Here is a 20968-nt window from a genome sequence, read left to right on the forward strand (position 1 = left end):
TTTAATCATCCACTCGTCCACATGTGAAAAGTAAAAGTGATGATCATTTTGACGATATGGCAATGAGATGTTATACACTGTATTTGCATGTGGAGGAAATAAATACAGGAACTGGAAGACTAGTCAGGATAGATGGAAAGATGAATGCAGCAATGTACAGAGACATCCTGAATAAAAACCTGCTTCAGAGTGCTCTTGACCTCAGACTGGGGCAACGGTTCTACTTCCAGCAGGACAATGACCTAAAGCACACCACCAGAATATCAATGGAGTGGCTTCACAACATCTCAGTGAATGTCCTTAAGTGGCCCAGCCAGTGCCCAGACATAAATCCTATTGAACATCTGTGGAGAGATCTGAAAATGGCTGTACACCGTCGCTTCCCATCCAACCTGATAGAGCTTAAGAGGACCTGCAAAGAGGAATGGGAAAAAATTCCCAAAGACAGGTGTGCCAAGCTTGTGTTATCTTATTCAAAAAGACTTGAGACTGTAACTGCTGACAAAGGTGCATCAACAAAGTATTGAGCAAAGGCTGTGAATACTTCTGTACATGTGTTTTTTCATGCTTTCCATTTTTAATAAATTTTGCAACAATTTCAAAAACTCTTTTTTAACATTGTCATTATGGGGTATTGTGTGTAGAATGTTTGAGAAAATAAATTAATTTAATGCAAGGCTGTAACATAAAGAAATGTGGAAAAAGTGAAACGCTACGAATACTTTCCAAATGCACTGTAATATTGTACATGTTGGCAGATGGTTATTTTCTGTCTGTGTATATTCCAACATATACTGTTTATTAAATCTATTTTGCATGCTGAAAGTTCTATATAAAGCACTCACACAATTCTTCATATTTTATGTTCATTTATTACAATTTTATATACAGATTTTTCTCCTTTTTTATTTAAGAAATCCAGGATGTTCCTGCCTAGATAATAGTGGTCATTTTTTAAACAGTCTCTTAAATTCATAGTACAAATTTCCCTCTTTACGATCTGACATCAATTATTAGAAACCCTAAAAAAAAAAAGTAGTAGTAGTGATAATAAAATATTTTACATCATAATAATTATAACAAACAACAATAATAGTAATGGTATGTTTTTTAAATGCCTGATTAATAAACTAATAAAAACGTTGCACTACTACAGAAGCTAACTGTAGGAGAATTGGCTGTACATGTGTAAAAAGGAGCGCTCAGATCCTCTTTTTCTGGATTTCTCAACAGTATGCTGATTACCAGGCAATTGCAGGCCCATAACAGATCCTTTAATCCCACACGGGATAATTTATAACATTCTTTTGATGATATGATGGTGATTATACAATTTTCTGTTATGGTTTAAAATGAGACGTGATTAATTGGTTTGATTTTCTGTGAAGAGGAAAAATCAATCAATGGGCAACTGAACATGAAAATCAGACTGCATCCTATAGAGTGACACTGAAATGAGTGTTTTCCTTCACAAATAACAATATTAAAAGTCCAAAGCTAAACTTATTATGCTTACCAAATATAAAACAAGATTAAAAAAAAACATGTTTATGGCAACTGGTACTCTGGATACGCCACTAGTTATGAAGTCATCTCTTTCCATGCTTTTGCAGGATGGACTGGTAGATGTCGGACTTCAGAAACCTGGGATAGCAGTCTCTGGTCATTAGACTGAAGATCATCTTCTGTGCTGTGTCAAATGAGCTTCGTGTTGGCTCCGAGATGCTGTTTGTTATATTTGTGCGAGTCCCAGAATCGATGTTAACCTGAAAATAAGTGGAATACATTACTGATTTAGTGATTTCCCTTATAAAAATAAACATTTTAATAAAAAAGAACTGACTAATATGTATGTATTTATCTGAATGCGACTGTTTAGACTTCAAATATGTGGTTTATTTATGAGGACAACACATAGAATGATGATTTTGGCACTGAGAGCAGCCTTACCACAGACATTTATTTTGGAATCTGGTGTATGTCTGTGTAGTGGTTAAACATGACACATAATTTGTTTTGTGTATGTCTAATTGTATTGTCTAATTGTTTTTGTCTCAGGGTGTACTAGGCTATCCAAACCGTGTCCGAGTGCATTTGACCCCATATCCCGGTTCACTTAGTGAAGTTTATTTCTAAACTAATTTCGAAAGGATCACGTGGTTATGATTGCTTGCAGCCGGTCCCGCATTATTCAATCTATGCTTCACCAATCAGACGATATAAATACCCTGAGTTCCATATAACAGCTATATTCATTTTGAAGAATCCCCCCTTCCACCCTACTTCTCCTCCTATCCTCGATGGGTGGCACAGTGGCCTAGTGGTTATCACTGTTGCCTCACAGCAAGACCGTCACTGGTTCTATTCCTTACTAAGCCAGCCTACATTTCTGTGCTGAGTTTACACGTTCTCCCCATGCTCACATGGGTTTCCTGCGGATTCTCCTGTTTCCTCCCACCATCAAAAAACATGCAACTGAAGTTAATTGACTAATCTAAATCAGCACCATAGACATGCTCCTAGTAAATAGTTATCTCTTAAGAGCAATCTCTATCTGAGGTCTCGAGATCTACCTCAGCTCAAACTCCCCTCTCGGAGGGAGGGAGCCCCGAGCTCGAGAAACTTATGAGCTCAGGGCTCTCTCCCGGGACAGCATGCCAAACAAGCTTCATAATCAATCATCAGCTAAGTGTGAACTCTTGATACTAGTTTGAGTGTTTCATGTTGCTTGTAGTGTGAGTGCAAAGTGAACCCAAGCGCAAAACTCAAGCCGCACAATCACATTTAAGGGACACTTTCGTATGGATTTATTACTCTTTCCTACTTTAACATGGGAATTCTACCCTTCATTTTCATAACGAACATTCAAACTAATGCTTAATGCTATAAGATGTGTGACTTAGGCTATGTTTACGCATCAATGAAAATGATTTGTACGTAGAATATGCCATATGTGTGAGAAGCGTCTCTGCTTTTGGTTGTAATGTTAAGCAGCACCATCTCACGCATCTTAAAGATACGGCTAACTCTGCATACACATAATCTTTTACAGATACGTAATTGCTAATCCTTTTTTAAAATATTGTGTAAACAGAAAACTTTTGTTGATATTTATAGGGGTAATGCTTGTTAATGTCCAAATTTGAAAGAGTAAAAGTGTGTGTACACGGCAGAATTTTTGCTGTTTTATAAGCTTTTATCATGGTCTAACAGGGTTGAGCTTATTCTCTTAATGAGTTATGGGTGTGTTTTGAGCATAACATGCAATAATCATTCAGAGTCTCATCTCCCATTCCCTTTAAGAGTCAGTTGTGTCGCGCCATGATGCATTTGCTGTTTACATGGTGGACTCTGTAAGTGGAAAAACTGAACGCTTTACCAGCGAGAAAACAGTTAAACCATCTACACCACGAGGATAAAGAATGAGGGCTTACACTATGTACAGTTGCCTTGAACTGGGCCAAAGCATGCTTGTCCCCTCTCCCGTTTCCCCCGACGGCCCTAACTCGCATTACATTTGGCCCTGGGCACGCTTACGTCATTGATGATGCTCTGATCAGTAAGCGCTTTCGCTCAGCACAGTGGAGATTTCTTGGTCAGATTTCGCCGAACAGATCCGCCACTAAGCAATCATAAAGCCCTCGGATAGGAATTAGGAGGTTTGCTGAAGGTGCGCAGCTGTCATGCAGTGAGGGGTTTGCGTCTTTAATAATCTACGGCAGTTTGCGTTTATTAAACAGTAAGAATGATTAATTAATCCATATGAAAACAGCCCCTTAAAAGTCACATCTCGCTAACAGTTTCGGGCTCTGGCACATTTCACACTATTGCGCTCCAAAGCCCAAGTGAACCGCGCTCTGGCACACCTCTTCCAACCGGGCCAGGGCCGGCCAACTTAACCGTGTCTGAGCCCGACTCAGAACACTCACACTTCTCAAACGATCCAGGAAACGGGCCTGGGCACGGCTCGGATAGCATAGTGTGAGTAGGCCCTGAGTCTCCTCCATTAGACCTCTTTACTTTTACTCTTTACGCCTTTACTTTCGTGGAGTAAGGAAACTGTGTTGTACGCTCTCCACTGAAGACATCTATTAGCTTACAAATTTAATTTAGTTTGTTAAGCGCAAAGATTTGTTTCGAAACTATTTCTTAATTTATTTTTTATTTTTAGCAAACGAGTAAATTAACATTAATAAGGAAGTGTGGTAAAAAAAGTTGTATCCAAACACTTGTCCTTTTCAACCCAAGCTCATTCTGGAAACATAGCCCCGCGGACGTTTCTGGAGACCGCGATTTACGTGGCCGGAGGTACGTAAGGCCACGTTTAGTTTTTTTCGAGCGAACGCTGCGGGGCGGTGTGGTGCCCTCCGCCCCTCCTCTTCGCGCTCGCCGGCCGACGGCTCGCCTCCGAGTGGAGGGCTTTCCTGATGCAACCAGTTTGTCCGCTTAGCTCACAGCGTTGCGTCGGCAGAGCGGAGGCCCCGGAGGAGGAGGAGGAGCCGGCCGCGGGGACGACGACCAGGATCGAGTCCGGGGAACAGCGGTTCCGGAAATCAGGTAAGACGAAAAACGGAATCCGAAAAATAAGGGCGAGAATGCGGTGGGATCCGAAAACGCGGTCGAAATCGAAGACGAGGGCTTTTACTTTTTTTTTTTTTTCTGGACGGCTTTTGCGAACCGTCACTCGGGTTTAGGGAAGGAGGAGGAGGAGGAGGAAGAGGAGGGTGGCCGAGTCGCGCACAGCGGCCTCTCGCGGATCCGCGAAAACAAAAACCGCTCGAATACGTACCTCCCGGGACGTAAATCGCGGTCCGCAGAAACGTCCGCGGGGCTACGTTTCCACAATGAACCCGGGTTGGTCCTTTTCTTTTGCTTCATATGGTGAAACGAATGAGATCATACAAATTCATACGAAATAGCCACTAAATAAAAATAAGTTACGAATTGCCTTGAGATAGCGTTGAAAATTCAGACAAATGTCTTCATAATTAAACATGCCTAGTTTTTTTTTTTTGCAGCTGAAGAAAAGTTAGAAGACATGCTTTATGTTTATATAGAAAAGATGTGTTTGTATATAATCATACGCTTTATTTATGTGTTTGACTGTAAATGTGAATCTACAGCTATTATTTAAATTTATTATTTATGTTTATTTAATAAGTGTTTAATAATCATTTAAATAATAATTATTTTCACTAATTATTATTTAATTTTTAGCTAGTTTATTGGTGACTTTTGTTCGTTTCAGTATTAAGTTTTAGTATTTAATGTGATTTTGTCTAAAAAAAATTTAATAAAAAATTCCAATTAACAAAAAAGATTTATTGACCAAAATCGAACAATCCTGTGATAAATCCCAGGATCATATATTTGAGAATATTCTGGAATCTTTATTTTCTAGAATGAATTCTGTTATGCCTGTTTTTTGTTTTTCATAATTATAAATTTAAGTGTTTAAACCAATGTATTGATTGTTATAAAAACATTATAACTAATAATGAAATAATAAAATTTAAACTTTTGTTTTTAAAAGTGCTGCAGAGTTTAATACTTGCTTTAGTCCTAGTTTTCGTTTTTTTTTTAAGTAATCTTGATTCTAATAATGATAAAAATATACATATTAAAAGAATGCCTTATAAGAAAATACGGTAAGCAAATCGTACTAAATTGTACCAATTAGATCGTACAAATTCATACAAATTAGCCACTAAATCAAACAGTTAGTTGAATAGTTGGAGAGACCCATTATTTGCTTGCACGCATGTGCCATCAAACAGTTGTATAAATGCAATATAACACTGGTAGGTCTGCGACATGTCTGTATATCAGCACTGCCGTATACAGCTCTCAGTACTCCAAATGAACATTTAGCAGTGGGATCTGATTGATTTCCTCACAGTTGGTTCATTCAGAGAGTGTTATTCACCTGTCTGGGTGCTTCCGTCTGCACAAACTCAGTGTAGATCTGATTGGCCATGCTGATCATCTCCGGCTCATTCGTCACCTTTTTATATTCCTCACATGCCAGCCAGAACAGAATATTTTCCTCACTGTATTCCGACTTCAGGAAGTCCTGGAAAGCCGCCTGTCCCGCTGCAACAAGACACCATTATTGCAGCTTATCACCACAGTTAATATTCATTCTACTTTAATATTAATATTCATTCTATCTTCATTGATGGATATTTATATTTGAGTTTAATTAAAGTGGGTAAAATTAATTCTTCCATAAAGAGTTGATACAAATATCTGATGTGCCTTTATAATACACTGTAAAACTCAACAGTAAGCTCTATCAAATGAAATGAGTTTAGTTAATCCTACTCATTTGAAAAGAGTTTTGAACTCAATGTTGAAGGTAGTGAGTCAATTAAATACCTCATTACTTCAACTTAAATGAAGTAAGTTCACAGTACTCATATAGATTGTTTTTTTTTAACTTAAATGGTTGTAGCAATCGGTTTGCGTTGTCTTAACTTATTAGGTTTTAAAGTACTCAGTTGGTTTAGTTCTCTTCATTTATTGAGTATTACTTTGATCAAATTGCTTCGTTTACTCAAATGGATTAAGTTCATACTCTTCGGGATTAGTTTTTGAGCTTAAATGGTTTGTTGCAATTGGTTTCCTCAAATGTTTTGAGTTACAGTACCTTAACCTTTTGGGTTTCACAGTGTAGATTTAGACTAAGATGTATAGCCATAACATTGGCTCATTGACTTTAGGCAAATACTCTGACTAAAGTGTTTACAGTCAGCAGGCAAGCCTTATGCTTATTTTCTCAGTATTTGCATTCTGCCAACCAACAAATCGACTGAGAAATAATCCACAAGTATGTTCTTATGCTTTCGGTGCAGACAATATTATTTACTAATCTACAAATTATTATCTAAATGCTGTATATTTCCTATTACCTGCATAAAAATGTATTCAATATTTCAAATAAATATGTGCTAAAGCAGATGTATCATGAGCTGTTTTTGTGAATAATACAAATTTCATCACTTTATATCATAATAACTTTGTATAATAATAGCTACTAATACTAATAATAACTATTAATAATCCCAAAAACGTATAAATGTTATATAAATTATAATGTAAATGATATATCATTATATATATATATAATATTATTATTTATTTAATTTATACTATTATATTACTTACATACATATAATGTTAATTATATCTAACACTATTATTATTAAAAATTTCAGTGTTTTAATTTTATTATATGTTAATAGTAAAAAAATATATATATATATATATATAATTTATTTATTATATTATAATTGTTACATCTATATAATATAATTAGAATATACCAAATAATATCTATTTGTTATATAATTATTAATTTACTATTTAAATGTATAATAATAATAATATTATTTATTTGCTTATTTTAGAATAATTGTTAGACTCAAATCTGATCACTTTTCATTGCTAAAATATATTTTTCAGATATTTATACAATAAATGATTAATAATAATTATCATAATAATTGTTATAATAATTATATTTGAACAATAATATAATACAAATTAAATAAGAAAATTATCTACAAATTTTTATAAAATATTTTTTAAATGATCACCGTAATCAATTTATTTTTTTGTGTTGATTCACAACACAGTTATGCTTATGAATAAACAAAAAATATTTAATATTTTAAAATTATTTCTGCTTAATGGATCACAGCATTGAGAAGGGATTTTCTTCTCTCACCTTTACAGGACAGCAGCTTCTCGATGGACTCACCCCAGGAGTCCACATCGTCCACAGGCTCCTGAGAAAAGCAACAAAATCTACCCTTGAAAATTACATGGAGATCCTTTACAGGTCAAGCTGATTTCAAATATGCACTGCTAACAAAAAATTTAAAGTTGAGTCAACTTAAAATTTAAGATCAATGTTTGTTTTTTTTACAGCGAATATGCTATACTGTGCCAATAATATTCCTATCTTAAAACCTTAGAACCTCCTGACCAGTAAATGATCATATTAATAAAATTAATAAAAAATAAATAAGCGTGTGATGAAGCAGTTATGAATGCAGGACTCACTTTATGGCCATCTCTGTCAGCAGTGTCTTCGGCATGAGTCTCTGCTTCACTCGGTGGCTCTTTATGGCTCTGGAGGGTCCGAACACGTTTACTGGCATGAATGGAACACATGGAAATCAGCATGCAAAGCTCTGGGCAGGGTCATCTCTTCAGGCTCGCAGGTCATCTAGAAAACATCTTCACCGCAGAGCTGATGGACAAGGGAAAAGTCACTTCGCTTTACTTTGCGGTTGAATTCAAGACAGATAGTGACGCTTGTAGGAAAACAGCATGTTTTGATGCATCCCGTCAAAGTGCAGCTTCAACATTTTTCATATTATACCTGCTTAGGATGACTTGAGGGAAAATTTATTTGCATTTTCTGAGTGAATTTTCATTACAAGACAATTATAGTTTGTATACTGTAAGTCCTCTATAATGCAATGCATTACTGATTAATCTAAGCACTGATTCAATAGTATTTTCCAAGCATCAGAACCAAAAACTGTAAAAATAGTACAAAAAATATAATAATGAAACACATTTCTAGCATGATTTATAGAACCCTGTAATTTTAAGAACATTATATGACTTTATGAGGAGCTCACTAGATTACTGACTCACTCGATTAATTCAAAAAGGCAGGCTTATGAATGAATCTGCATGAGTCATTTTTAGTAAGTGTTTACTATATATTTATTGCTATATATTTCTTTGGGTAAATTTTCACTGCAAGACAGTAAGTTTGTCATACTGTAAGTCCTCCATAGTGTGATGCATTAATGAATAATCTGAGCACTGATTAAGCATCAGAACTGAAAAGTAGTAAAAAAAAAATAAAAAATCATGAAATACATTTCTAGCATGATTTGAACCAATAAACCAATATTTTTACATAAGGAAATGCAGGATAAAGTTATTCATTCAATCGATTTATTCAAAATAGTTGATTCATTCAGGAATAAAGAATATTAATCTAGCTCACTAGATTACTGACTCACTTAAATCATTCAAAAAGCAGGTTCATGAATAAATCTGCCTTTTTAAAGGAATCGAGTAAATTTTTATTAAACGTTTACTATATTTTCTGCTTTATATATATATATATTTTTTTTTTAAATATATTTTTTTGACTAATTTAATAAGAATAATACATTTAATAATAACAATACCAATAATAGTACTACTACCACTACTACTAATAATAATAATTATTATAATAATGTTATATAATATTATATTATATTTAAATAATTATTAAAAATATATAGTTTCTAGTTATGATATTTGTTAATTTTTTGAAAACATTCTAAAATAAATATTACATTTAATATAAATATTAAACAGTATTTCAAAAATTATTCAGAGGCAATATGTATTTTAATATAATACATTTTAATTTAATTAAGATAAATTAATTAATTATTATTGTTAATTTTTATTATTATTACTATTATTATTATTAATTATTAATGTTTAAAATATTTTTTTCAATATTATTAATAACAACAATAATAATAATTATTATTCTTATTATTATAATATCAATAATAATAGCAAAAATAATAATTATTATTACTATTAGTATTGTTATTATAATTATAATTATTAATATTAATTTATTAATATTTATACTGATGATCACAATAATAGTTATTATTATTATTATTATTATTATTATTAGTAGTAGTAGTAGTAGTATTAATTGTAGTAGCAGTAATTTAGCAGTGAATTTATTCATAGAAAATTATACATTACTATTAATTTATTCATCAAATATCAGCAAAATTTTACTGTATGTCTAATATGCAGAAATGTCCATTTCTACTCGTGGAGGACCAACAACCTGCACACTTATCTAGAAGTTTCTGGTGAGTCTTAAGCTGGCTTGTTCTGGTGTGTCTAATTGTAATGTAAGGTTGTACCATTGTGTGTTTCTCAAATTCCCCACAAGTGCTTCTACAGGGCATGCTAGTTTGAACTTGCCCACTTCTCAACCAGTCCCACAGCAACACCTGCCTGTGTGATGCTCCAGGTGGGTCTCCATAGCTCATCACCACATATATCCACAATATTGAAATCGTTGAATGGAAATCCTGCCATAACCAAATGGAGTGCGGTTCACGTAGACCTAAATTGAAGTATTTGCCTACTATTTATGATCTAATCCTTTCCATTGTGCCGGAATGGTGTATTCCTGGTGTATTCCATCATTTCAAGTAATCAAAGCTACAAAACTCAAGGCGCAATATCTCATCTATCATATAACATACAGTATTGTGTTTAGATGCTTGATTATATTTCTGAAAGGCTGTGCATTTCATAGAAAACAACAGAATTAGAGGTTCCATAAGCAAATGATGCTAAAGCTGAACTCTGAACTCATGCTATACTATGATTCGTAACTGGTTTCATGGGAGGTGCTTTTTAAGTTCACATAAATAAGAGTAAATATATAGGTTATTAATATAATAGGTTATTAATATTAATATCACCACACTTTTGTTGATCAACATTCCACACTCAAAATATTACGTTAGCTGTTTTTTCAAACAACTTATTTAAAATGAGCTTTTTTGTACGAGCCTCGTCTGGGTCTGTTGGCATTTCTTTGTGGAGTTTGCATGTATTCCCCGCATTTGTGTGTGTGTCCTCCGGGTGCTCCGGTTTCCCCCACAGTCCAAAGACATGCGGTAAAGGTGAAATTGTGTAGGCTAAATTGTCCGTAGTGTACGAGTGTGAATGAGTTTGTATGGATGTTTCCCAGAGATGGGTTGCAGCTGGAACGGCATCTGCTGCGTAAAACATATGCTGGATGAGTTTGGTTTAAAAGAGGATGAGGCGGTTCATTCCACTGTGGAGACCCCAGATTAATAAAGGTTCTAAGTCAAAAAGAAAATGAATAATAATAATTATTAATATTAGTTATTAATGTTTTAAACATTTTATTAATATTAATATTTATAATAATAATAATAATAGTAATAATAATAATAATAATAATAATAATAATACATTAATAATAATAATAATAATAATAATAATAATGATAATGAAGTTATAATAATAATATTAATGATAATAATAATAATAATAATAATAATAATAATAGTAATAATAATGATAATAAAAGTAATAATAATAGTAATAGTAATAATAATAATAATGATAATGAAGTTATAATAATAATAGTAATAATAATAATAATAATAATAAAGTAATAATAATAATAATAATAATTGTATAGGTGTTTTACAGCACTGGGTTGCATGCGCTATGTAAAACATATACTGGAAAAGTTGGCGGTTCATTCTGCTGTGGCGACCCCTGATAAATAAGGGACTAAGCTGAAGGAAAATGAATGAATGAATGAATAATAGAATCTTAAGGTAACAGAGTTACAATTAATGCACTTGTTTACGCACTTCTGTAAAATGTCTGATCGAAATGTTGTTATGAACTTTCCAAGAACAGTGTAGTTTACTAGTGAGCTGTGATTTGGAATAATGTGGGATCAGGAGTTAGTCCAGAATCCTTTTTTTAGAAATGAGGAAAGACCGTCTCAGGTGTCAAGTGGAAAGGTGGTATTTAAACATCCTACCACAGTTTATTGTTGGACTGAAAATGCTAGATTTGAATGTTAGATGAAGTTTTAGCATTTTTCTTGAACTCCTTTTCCTTTTCGGCCTGTAAATGAAGCACCGTAACGTGAATATCATCGCAAAAAGAACGATTTGTGCTCGTTCCTCTCTGAGCTCTCCTTTAATATGCTCTCAGTCTGTCACTGGGCATGTAAATCTCTAGAAGCGATGGAAAATCCTCTGGCGGATTTGCATGCATAATGACTCACACACGGCCAGGAGAATTTGCTTTCCAAAAAAGCTGGCAAGGGTGAGGACATGCTCACCTGCGTTGACTCCTGAAATCAGAGATATTCATTCACAAGAACACATCAGATTTACCCTTTTTTCCTGCTGTGTATTCAGCCTGTATACTGTAACTACATATTCATCCACATTTTTATTCATCAGTTGCTCATATAATTAAAAGAGGAGATGCGCATAGATTCAGAAATTTTTACCAACTATAATAATTAAGCATTTAAAATTTTCCCAATGCATGGAATTGTCTGCAATGTTTATATCAATGTGCTTAGGTTGTGTAGTGAAGATACTACTAAAAACCACCTTGTTGAGGACTGACTCATTTGTCTAAGTCATTTGTTTGTAGCACCTGTGTAAACCTGCATGTCTGATGCCTCTGTGTTTCCTTTGTGAGTGTGTGTGTGTGTTCAGTAGGGTCAGTAAGATCAGGTATTCCCTTTGTCAAGCTCGAAAACAAGAAACTATATTTAGAATTCTCTTTGGGAGAATCCTGAAAACAACAACAACAACAACAACAACCACATACAGTGAAACCAGAAGTTTACATACACTGTATAAAAAGGCATGTAACCATTTAAAATAAGTCAGGTGTTAATGTGACTAAACTTTTTCTCTTTTAGGTAAATTAGGATTGTCAAATTTGTTTCTGTTATGCTTCATCACAGAATAATGAGAGAGATATATTTGAGAAATTGTTATCACTTTTCTTGAGAGTCAAGTTAACGTACAATAAGATTATTCTGCCTCTGAAAAAGCTCAGATGATGGTGTCAAGGTTTTGGAAGTTTCTGATTGGCTAATTGACAACATTTGAGTTAATTGGAGGCACAACTGTAGAATAGTATTTAAGGAAAACCCTAAAACACACTGCTTACTTGTGTGACAACATGGGAAAATCAACAAGCCAAAATCAACAAAAAAAGCCAGATTACAATTTGCTAAATTACACTGGGAAAAAGACTAATTATTGGAGACATGTCCTGCGGTCTGATGGAACTCAGATTGAATTGTTTGGCCGTAATGACCAGTGTTACATTTGGAGGACAAAGAGGGAAAGCTTAGAAGCTTAGGAACACCATCCCAACTGTGAAGTATGGGGGTGGCAGCATCATGTTGTGGGGCTGTTTTGCTGCAGGAGGGACTGGTCCACTTCACAGCATAGACAGTATCATGAAGAAAGAACATTATGTAGAAATACTGAACTAACTTCTCAAGACATCAGCCAGAAAATTAAAACTTGTCCACAAATGCGTCTTCCAAACAGACCATGACCCTAAGCATACTGTCAAATTAGTTAAAACGTGCTTTAAGGACAATATATTAAAGGTTTTGGAGTGGCCATCACAAAGCCCTGATCTAAATCCTATAAAAATTTGTGGGCAGAGTTGAAAAAGCTTGTGCAAGCAAATCTGACTCAGTTACACCATGGGCCAAAAATCCTTCAAACTATTGTGGGAAGCTTGTGGAAGGATACCCCAAACATTTGATCAAAGTTCTACAGTTTAAAAGCAAAGCTAAAAAATACCAAGGAAATGTGTGCAAACTTTTGAATGTCTAGAAAATATAAAAAAATTATATTAAAAAAAAATCTCTCATTACTCTAACATTTATCAAATGTAAATCATTTAGGTAATCCTAAAGGACCTAAAGTAGTAAACATTTAGTATCATTTACCATCAGACATTTAAAAAAAATGGTTATGTTCCTTTTTTAGTGTATGTAAACTTCAGGTTTCAACTGTATAAACCTGCTAGGTGTAAAGTTGTAATAATAGTTTATTAACATTTATGATGCATTCCAAATTAGGTATATTGCCATTTTAATAGCACTTCAGCGTGAAAACAATCACGGCCACCATAATTACGTGTCGTTTCGAACTGAAGTTCTCAAATTTGTCTACTTTGAATGAAGGATTTCGAATGGTAGAACTTCAGGTACTTGTTTATTTGGTGTCACATACTGAGTTCCATTCGGAAGGACTTAACTCTACACTATGTCTTAAAACCTTCGAAGGAATAAGTGCATAGGCAGGAGTCCTTCTGAATGGAATGTGAACCCAGTGTTATGCTGGGTTTTATTCAGAAAGACTCATCAATGCTGTAATCCTTTTGGAGTGTCCCTCTAAAGCAGGGGTGTCAAACTCAATTCCTAGAGGGCCGAAGCCCTGCACAGTTTAGTTCCAACCCTGCTCCAACACACTTACCTGTAGGTTTCAAACAAGCCTGAAGGACTCGATTAGTTTGATCAGGTGTGTTTAATTAGGATTGGAACTAAACTGTGCAGAGCTGCGGCCCTTTTGGAACTGAGTTTGACACCTGTGCACTAAAGGGATTAGAGCATAGGGAGAAGTTCATCCAAAATGAAAGCAGTGTGTGACTTCCCTGCACTCAGGATCATGGCCTGAAGTGTTCATCAGTTGTATCTTTCAAAAGACCTAATTCCAAAGGGGCCTTCGAAGTGGCCAGTTTCGAACACTTTGATTTGGAATGACACTTTAATATGGCGGCCATGATTTTTAATATTACATATATTATTTACATTCATATACATTTCTATATATTAATATATATACACTGCCACACTGCACTACTACGAGTGTGATATTGCGTTTATACAACAGTTCAACGTCATAATCATGTATATAAAAAGAAAATCAAACACAAAGAGTCTAAAAATCCTTTTGTATGAGGAACTACTTTCTTCCGCCATTTATTTATATCTGCAGCTGACATCAGAACAGCAGAAACCGTTGCTACTTCACCAATGTCCTTTTAGAGCTAGTATTTGAATGATTCTCTAGCGTAATGTCTAAAGTGAAGACCAAACAGGTGATTTTGCTCACATTTTAAGATTATAAAGCTGAACAGCATGAAATGTCATCATTCGGCGCTTCTGCGATTTGTGCTTCTGGATCATGTTTACATATTTACATATGGCTTCTTTTTTGACCTGTAGACTTTTAGTCGGCAACGGCGAATGGCACAGTGGATTGTGTTCACCGACAATGTTTTCTGGAAGTAATCCTGAGCCCTTATTGTGAGTTTCATTATAGTAGCATTCCTGTTTGTGATGCAGTGGCGTTTTAAGGCCCGAAGATCACAGGCATCCAGTATGGTTTTCTGGCCTTGACCCTTATGCACAGAGATTTTTCCCTATTCTATGAATCTTTGGAAGATATTATGCACTGTAGATGGTGATGAGGAGTTTCTTTGCAATTTTTCGCTGAAAAACTGATCTTGTAAAACTGAAAAACTTTCTGATATTGCTCCAATATTTTTTGGAGCACCATTGGGGAAATTGATGATCCTGTCCCCATCTTGACCTCTAAGACTGCATTTACACTGCAGATCTTGATGGTCAATTCCGATTTTGTGACTGTATTCGATTTTTTTGATGACCTGCTTACATCATCTTTTAAAAGTGACTCGTATGCGATCGTCTGCATTTACACAGCACACAGCAAAGGCGTAATGGCCAGAAAAAAAAAGAGTGGGCGCTGACTAACAGCTGATAATTAAAGAGTGCTCTTTTCTCTATTCCGGTATGTAACCTGTTCGCAGCTTTTGATAAGCTGTTTTACTACAGTTTATGACAGAAAGGTTCTCATTTGTCCATCTTCTTTTGTTATATAGGCTTTTTTAAACCTTTAGGCATCTTAAAGTAATGTCCATGGCGTGATTTATGCATGTGATGTATGCAATAGTTTTACATTAGTTTATATTGGTTACGTGGTGGACATTGCGCTCTCTCGCTCTCGTTAACATGCCTAAATGCCTGTGCTATATGACAATATAACAGCTATTTAAGTCCTCGTGTATGAGATTAAAGGTTTGCGACTCTGCTGAAGTCTGTTCTGAAATGAAAGTGTCAGACTTGACGCCATTCACTATGGTTTTTAATGACGCACGACTCACATTGACAGGTAAAAAACCGATCTACCTGCTTACACTGCAGACAGGAGAACACAGATCTGATTCATATAGGATAAATTTCCACATATAAACAAGGCCTTAATCTGATTTGAGTAAATTGGAATCCATGTGATTTGTTCCTGCTTACACGTACATGGGCCATATCTGATCTGTGCCACATGGGAGAAAGAAAAATCGGAATTGAGTCACTTGAACAGCGCAGTGTAAATTTAAGTGACACTGCCACTCTGAGAGGCTCTTATTATACACAATCATGTTGCCAATTGACCTAAGTGGAAAATAGGTCCTGCAGCTGTTCCTAATATGTACATTTGACTTTTCTAGCCTGTTATTGCTACCTGTCTCAACCTTTTTAGAATGTGTAGCTGTCTTGAAATCCAAAACGAGCCAACATTTGGCCTGAAATTTAAAAAATTCTCACTTTCAACAGTTCAACATGTTATCCATTTTTTATTGTAAATAAAATATAAGTTCAAGAGATTTGTAAATTATTGCATTCCTTTCTTATTCACAATGTGTACATTGTCCTAACTTTTTTGGAATCGGGTTTGTACATTAACTAATGGAACTTTAATATAAAGTGTGACCATCTTGTATTACTTTACTATTCATCTTACATGTGAAGCTGCTGATCCTCAGTCCTCCAGCAGGGGGAGCTGTGGTTCCTAAATCAGCTTCCTCTCACCTCTCTTCTTCCTGCTGCTGGCCTACTGCACGCTAAAAACTTCACCCGAAACCCCTCCCGCCACACTCACAAGCATCATCAGGGTTGAATTTGTGTTATCGCTGCCAAATCTTCACACAACTGCCATGCCATCATTCTGGTTCTGCTGCCACACAAACATTAGCTCAAACTCTTATGAGATGATTTTCTCTTATAGTGTCAGCTAAAGATATCATTAAGTGACGATATTCTGCTGCATGGTTGTGTAATGATGGCATGGAGAGATGATGGGCTGTGTGAAGTGTTTATTAGTCTGCTTTCTGAAGACAGCAATAAATAAATAAATAAAACCATAATTCTTTCACGTTTCGTTATTTGTGTAGCTTAGCTGAATGACTGGTTTACATGTCGTTTAGAGGAGTAAATACCTTTGGTTTTGTGTCACGAAACAAATCAGGTTTCAAATTTAATATCGCTGATTCCCTTTTAGTCATCTCTTATTTTATTGTAATGGAAAATGCATTTCATAATGTTTTGATTATGAGAGTATGGTGGCTCAGTTGTTACCACTGTTGTCTTACAGCAAGAAGGTTGCATCGAGTCCTGGCTAGACTGGTTGGATTTCCTGTGTGGAGTTTGCATGTTCCGGGTGATCCGATTTCCCATACAGTCCAAACCCTACTGAAAAAAACAGCTTAAACCAGCCTAGGCTAGTTGGCTGGTTTAAGCTGGTCAGCCAGGCTGATTTTAGAGGGGTTTTGGCCATATCCAGGCTGGTTTCCAGCCATTTCCAGCCTGGTCTTAGCTGGTCAGGCTGGAGACGACCAGCTAAAACCAGCTTGACCAGCCTAGCCAGACTGGGAGCCCAGCCAAAACCAGCTATGTCCAGCTTAAACCAGGCTGGTCAAGCTGGTTTTAGCTGGATTTAGCTGGTCATTATCCAACCTGAGCAGCTAAGACCAGGCTGGAAACCAGCCTGGAAATGGCCAAAACCCCTCTAAAACCAGCCTGGTCAACCAGCTAAAACCAGTCAACCAGCCTAAGCTGGTTTAAGCTGGATTTTTTAGCAGGGAAGACATGCAGTAAAAGTGAATTGGATAAACAAAAATGGCCCAAGTGTATGAGTGTGTATGAATTTGAGAGAGATTGGGTGTTTCCCAGTACTGGGTTGCGGGTGAAAGGGTATCCACTGCGTAAAACATATGCTGGAATAGTTGGCGGTCCATGGTGACCCCTGATAAATAAGGGATTAAGTCGCAGGAGAATGAATTAATATTTTGATTTAGTGGCTAGCCCGTATGAATTTGTTAATTTTCCTTCGGTCCCTGATTTAGGGTTTGACAAAGCAGAATGAACCGTCAACTACTCTGACATGTTTCCAGCCACAAACCAGTCTGAATTTGTTTGATCTCATTTTAGTCCAAATTGCTCATCCTCAAATGGTGCTAGGTTTAGGGGTGGGGAGTGTTGGGGACATGCGTCTTTTTAAAAGTCCTATGATTTTATATGAAGGAAAAGAGGTTTTACCATCTATACTACTGTATTTATACATACAGTTTTGTTTGAGTTAGATATAATCCTGTTTTTACATTTTTGATCAAGCATTTATTTTATTACTGCATAAAGGAAGATGTTTTTAAGAATGTTTTAGCAATTTCTGTTCAGTGGAAGTCAATTGGGTCCAAACTAGCCAACCCAGGCTCATTCTGAAAACGTACCGCTATATAAACATTTCTGGAGAGCGCCAAATGCATTTAGGAGCTACGTTTTGTTGCAGATTTTGTTTTCACGAATCCACCAGAGGCCGCTGTGTATGCTTTTTCAGATCTCAAATTTCTCTCACGTGTGTCATACTCGCCTGCTGTTCTCGCATAAATCCACCAGAGGCCACTGTCGACTGACTGACTGACCGATCAACTGACCCAACCTCCTCCTTCCCTAAACCCAACCAATAGTATTTTTAGAAACACCGTTTGAGAATTGAGATTCACAATCTCCAGAAATGTATATTAGGCTTTGTTTTCAGAATGAGCCTGTGTTGAAACTACTTGACACATTGTTGTGAAACTTAAAAACCTTTACTAAATTAGTGGATTGGATAAAGCTACAAATAGCCCAGTGACACCTTGATGTGAAAATGACATAATAAACATGTTAAATAAATGTCCAAAATTGCACATGATGTCAATTGATTACCTTGATGTCAAAATTACCTCAAATTGACATCTAATAGGGGAATTACCAACCTATGCCACACGGGTTCAACCGCGAATACCGGTTGCAAAAAAAGACCGGTTGCAATAACAAACATGTCATGTTGTGTGGTAGGATGCCAAATTCGAAAAATAGAAAACATAAATTTTACCGTACACCACACTGCTTTTAATGCCAACCGCAGACGTCTAACAGCCATCTTAAGAGCTGAATGGAGTGATGACCTAATTAAAAATGCTCGACTCTGCAGTTCTCATTTTATGTCAGGTAAGTTCACACTATGCTGAATCAAACACGCTACTCATTGTTGATTGCAGCAATGATTTCAGCTAAGAAACAGTCACATATACGAACACTGAATGCTTAGAATAAAATGTAAAAATGTAGGTTCACATACCCTGCCGTACAGGTGTAGTTCGCTGTCAGAAAGCAGTAGTTTTGCTTGTTGATGATTACCCAGGCCTTGTACAGTTGTACGTCTTCTTTCCTTATCTTTGGCTAGACAAAACCTCGGTTTTTAGCGCTACAAAGTTTTTAATCTGGTAATCATGAAACATTATTTCTTGCTCATGACCACACAGAACAAAATTGTTGGCATCCAAAGACGTGTAGGCCTTTAACTTCTCTCTTGTAAAATCACTTGGAGTTATTTGAATATTTCAGGCGGGATGCTTGGCCATTTAGTCTTATCCAATATCCATTGGGAGGGTGCTATCGCAAATGGACCTGTTAGACGAACGCGGCTCACTTTAACATTAATTTTGCTGAATAACTGCTAATCACTTGGTGACAAGCTGTTATATTACGCTTAAAGCATTATGTAAATAATATATATGTATATAATATGTAATTAATATAACTTATCTCTAATACAACAACAAACTCTGTACCTCGCTGTACATGCTAGCACTCCTGTTTTTTTCTGCAACCTTGCTGCACTTACATCCTGAATGTTTACAAACTGGTAATTTGTCTATATTGATGTGGAATAACACATCAAAAACGGATTATAGGACAGTCTTGTAGTAATTTTTTGTCGCAAATTCATTCATTCATTTTCTTTTCAGCTTAGTCCCTTTATTAATCTGGGGCCGCCACAGCGGAATGAACCGACAACTTATCTAGCATACATTTTACCCAGCGGATGCCCTTCCAGCTGCAACCCATCACTGGGAAACACCCATACACCCTCATTTACACACATACACTACGGCCAATTTAGCTTACCCAATTCACCCACAGCACATATATTTGGACTGTGGGGGAAACCTGAGCACCCGGAGGAAACCCATGCAAACATGGAGAGAACATACTAATGCTACACAGAAATGCCAACTGAGCCAGCAGAGGCTCGAACCAGCAACTTTCTTGCTGTGAGGCGACAGTGCTACCCACTGCATCATCGCTGCTTGAAGCTTTCAGATGAATACAACTTTTCTTATAATATAAATAGTTTCGCGCTATTATTTTGTTGATCAAACAGCCATCAATGTGTGGATGTCAAACAGACGTCAAGGTTGTGACATTCGATTTGCATTGTGCCACAATTTTGATGTCATGCTTGATATCATTTGAATGTCATTTTAAAATCAAGCTGTCCGATGGGAGCCAAAATTAGATTAGATTAGGAATAACCAGCTTTTTGAGTGCTTCAAAATACGTTATAATCATATGAAGTAATCCCCATCACTAAACCACACAACATTGACCCCTTTTAAAGTGATAGTTCATGCAAAATTTAAAAATGTACTCACCATTTACTTTACACAATCATTTTCTTGTCAGCTTAGTACCTTTATTAATCTGGGGTTGCAACAGCGGAATGAACCAACAACTTATTCAGCACATTTTTACGCAGTGGATGCCCTTCCAGCCACAACCCATTTCTGGGCAACATCCACACACACAATCACACACACACTCATTGTCACATAACCAGCGATCGCTCTCAAGAGATCGCTGGTTCTCACACGAACACTATGGACTGCACTTCCGCCTTTCCAAGGACTACATATTCATACATGCACTTCGCCCAGACACCCATGCTCATTCATATAGCTTGATTACACTCACGACCTGAACCTTGTCAGAGACTGATAGCACACCATACATAAGCCACTCATTCACCCATCCAGTTTGCCGAGTCTTGTTAGCTGTACCATAGCATTACGAAGCGGTTTCCCTGTCTTGTTTTCCTGTTTTTAGACCTTTTTTTATCCGTGTTCTCCT

The 20968-nt window shown here is 36.0% G+C and overlaps 1 protein-coding gene across 2 annotated transcripts; it reads right to left on the reverse strand.

Moving 5' to 3' along the window:
- Positions 1-856: 856 nt before the first annotated feature.
- On the reverse strand, positions 857-20715 carry rgs1 (regulator of G protein signaling 1). Of its 2 annotated transcripts, XM_021468455.3 has the most exons (5): positions 20494-20715; positions 8068-8257; positions 7730-7790; positions 5927-6093; positions 857-1766 (listed from the first exon to the last, which is right to left on the reverse strand). In XM_021468455.3, the coding sequence occupies exons 2-5, from the start codon at positions 8188-8190 to the stop codon at positions 1590-1592; spliced, it is 528 nt and encodes a 175-aa protein (XP_021324130.2). In that variant the 5' UTR covers positions 8191-8257; positions 20494-20715; the 3' UTR covers positions 857-1589. The 2 variants fall into 2 exon arrangements, with proteins under 2 accessions (XP_021324130.2, XP_073789205.1); XM_073933104.1 differs by lacking the exon at positions 20494-20715 and having other exon boundaries at positions 7730-7809; positions 8068-8256.
- Positions 20716-20968: the final 253 nt, after the last annotated feature.

This window comes from Danio rerio, chromosome 2 (assembly GCF_049306965.1).
Source record: "Danio rerio strain Tuebingen ecotype United States chromosome 2, GRCz12tu, whole genome shotgun sequence".
Classification (NCBI taxonomy): Eukaryota; Metazoa; Chordata; class Actinopteri; order Cypriniformes; family Danionidae; genus Danio; species Danio rerio.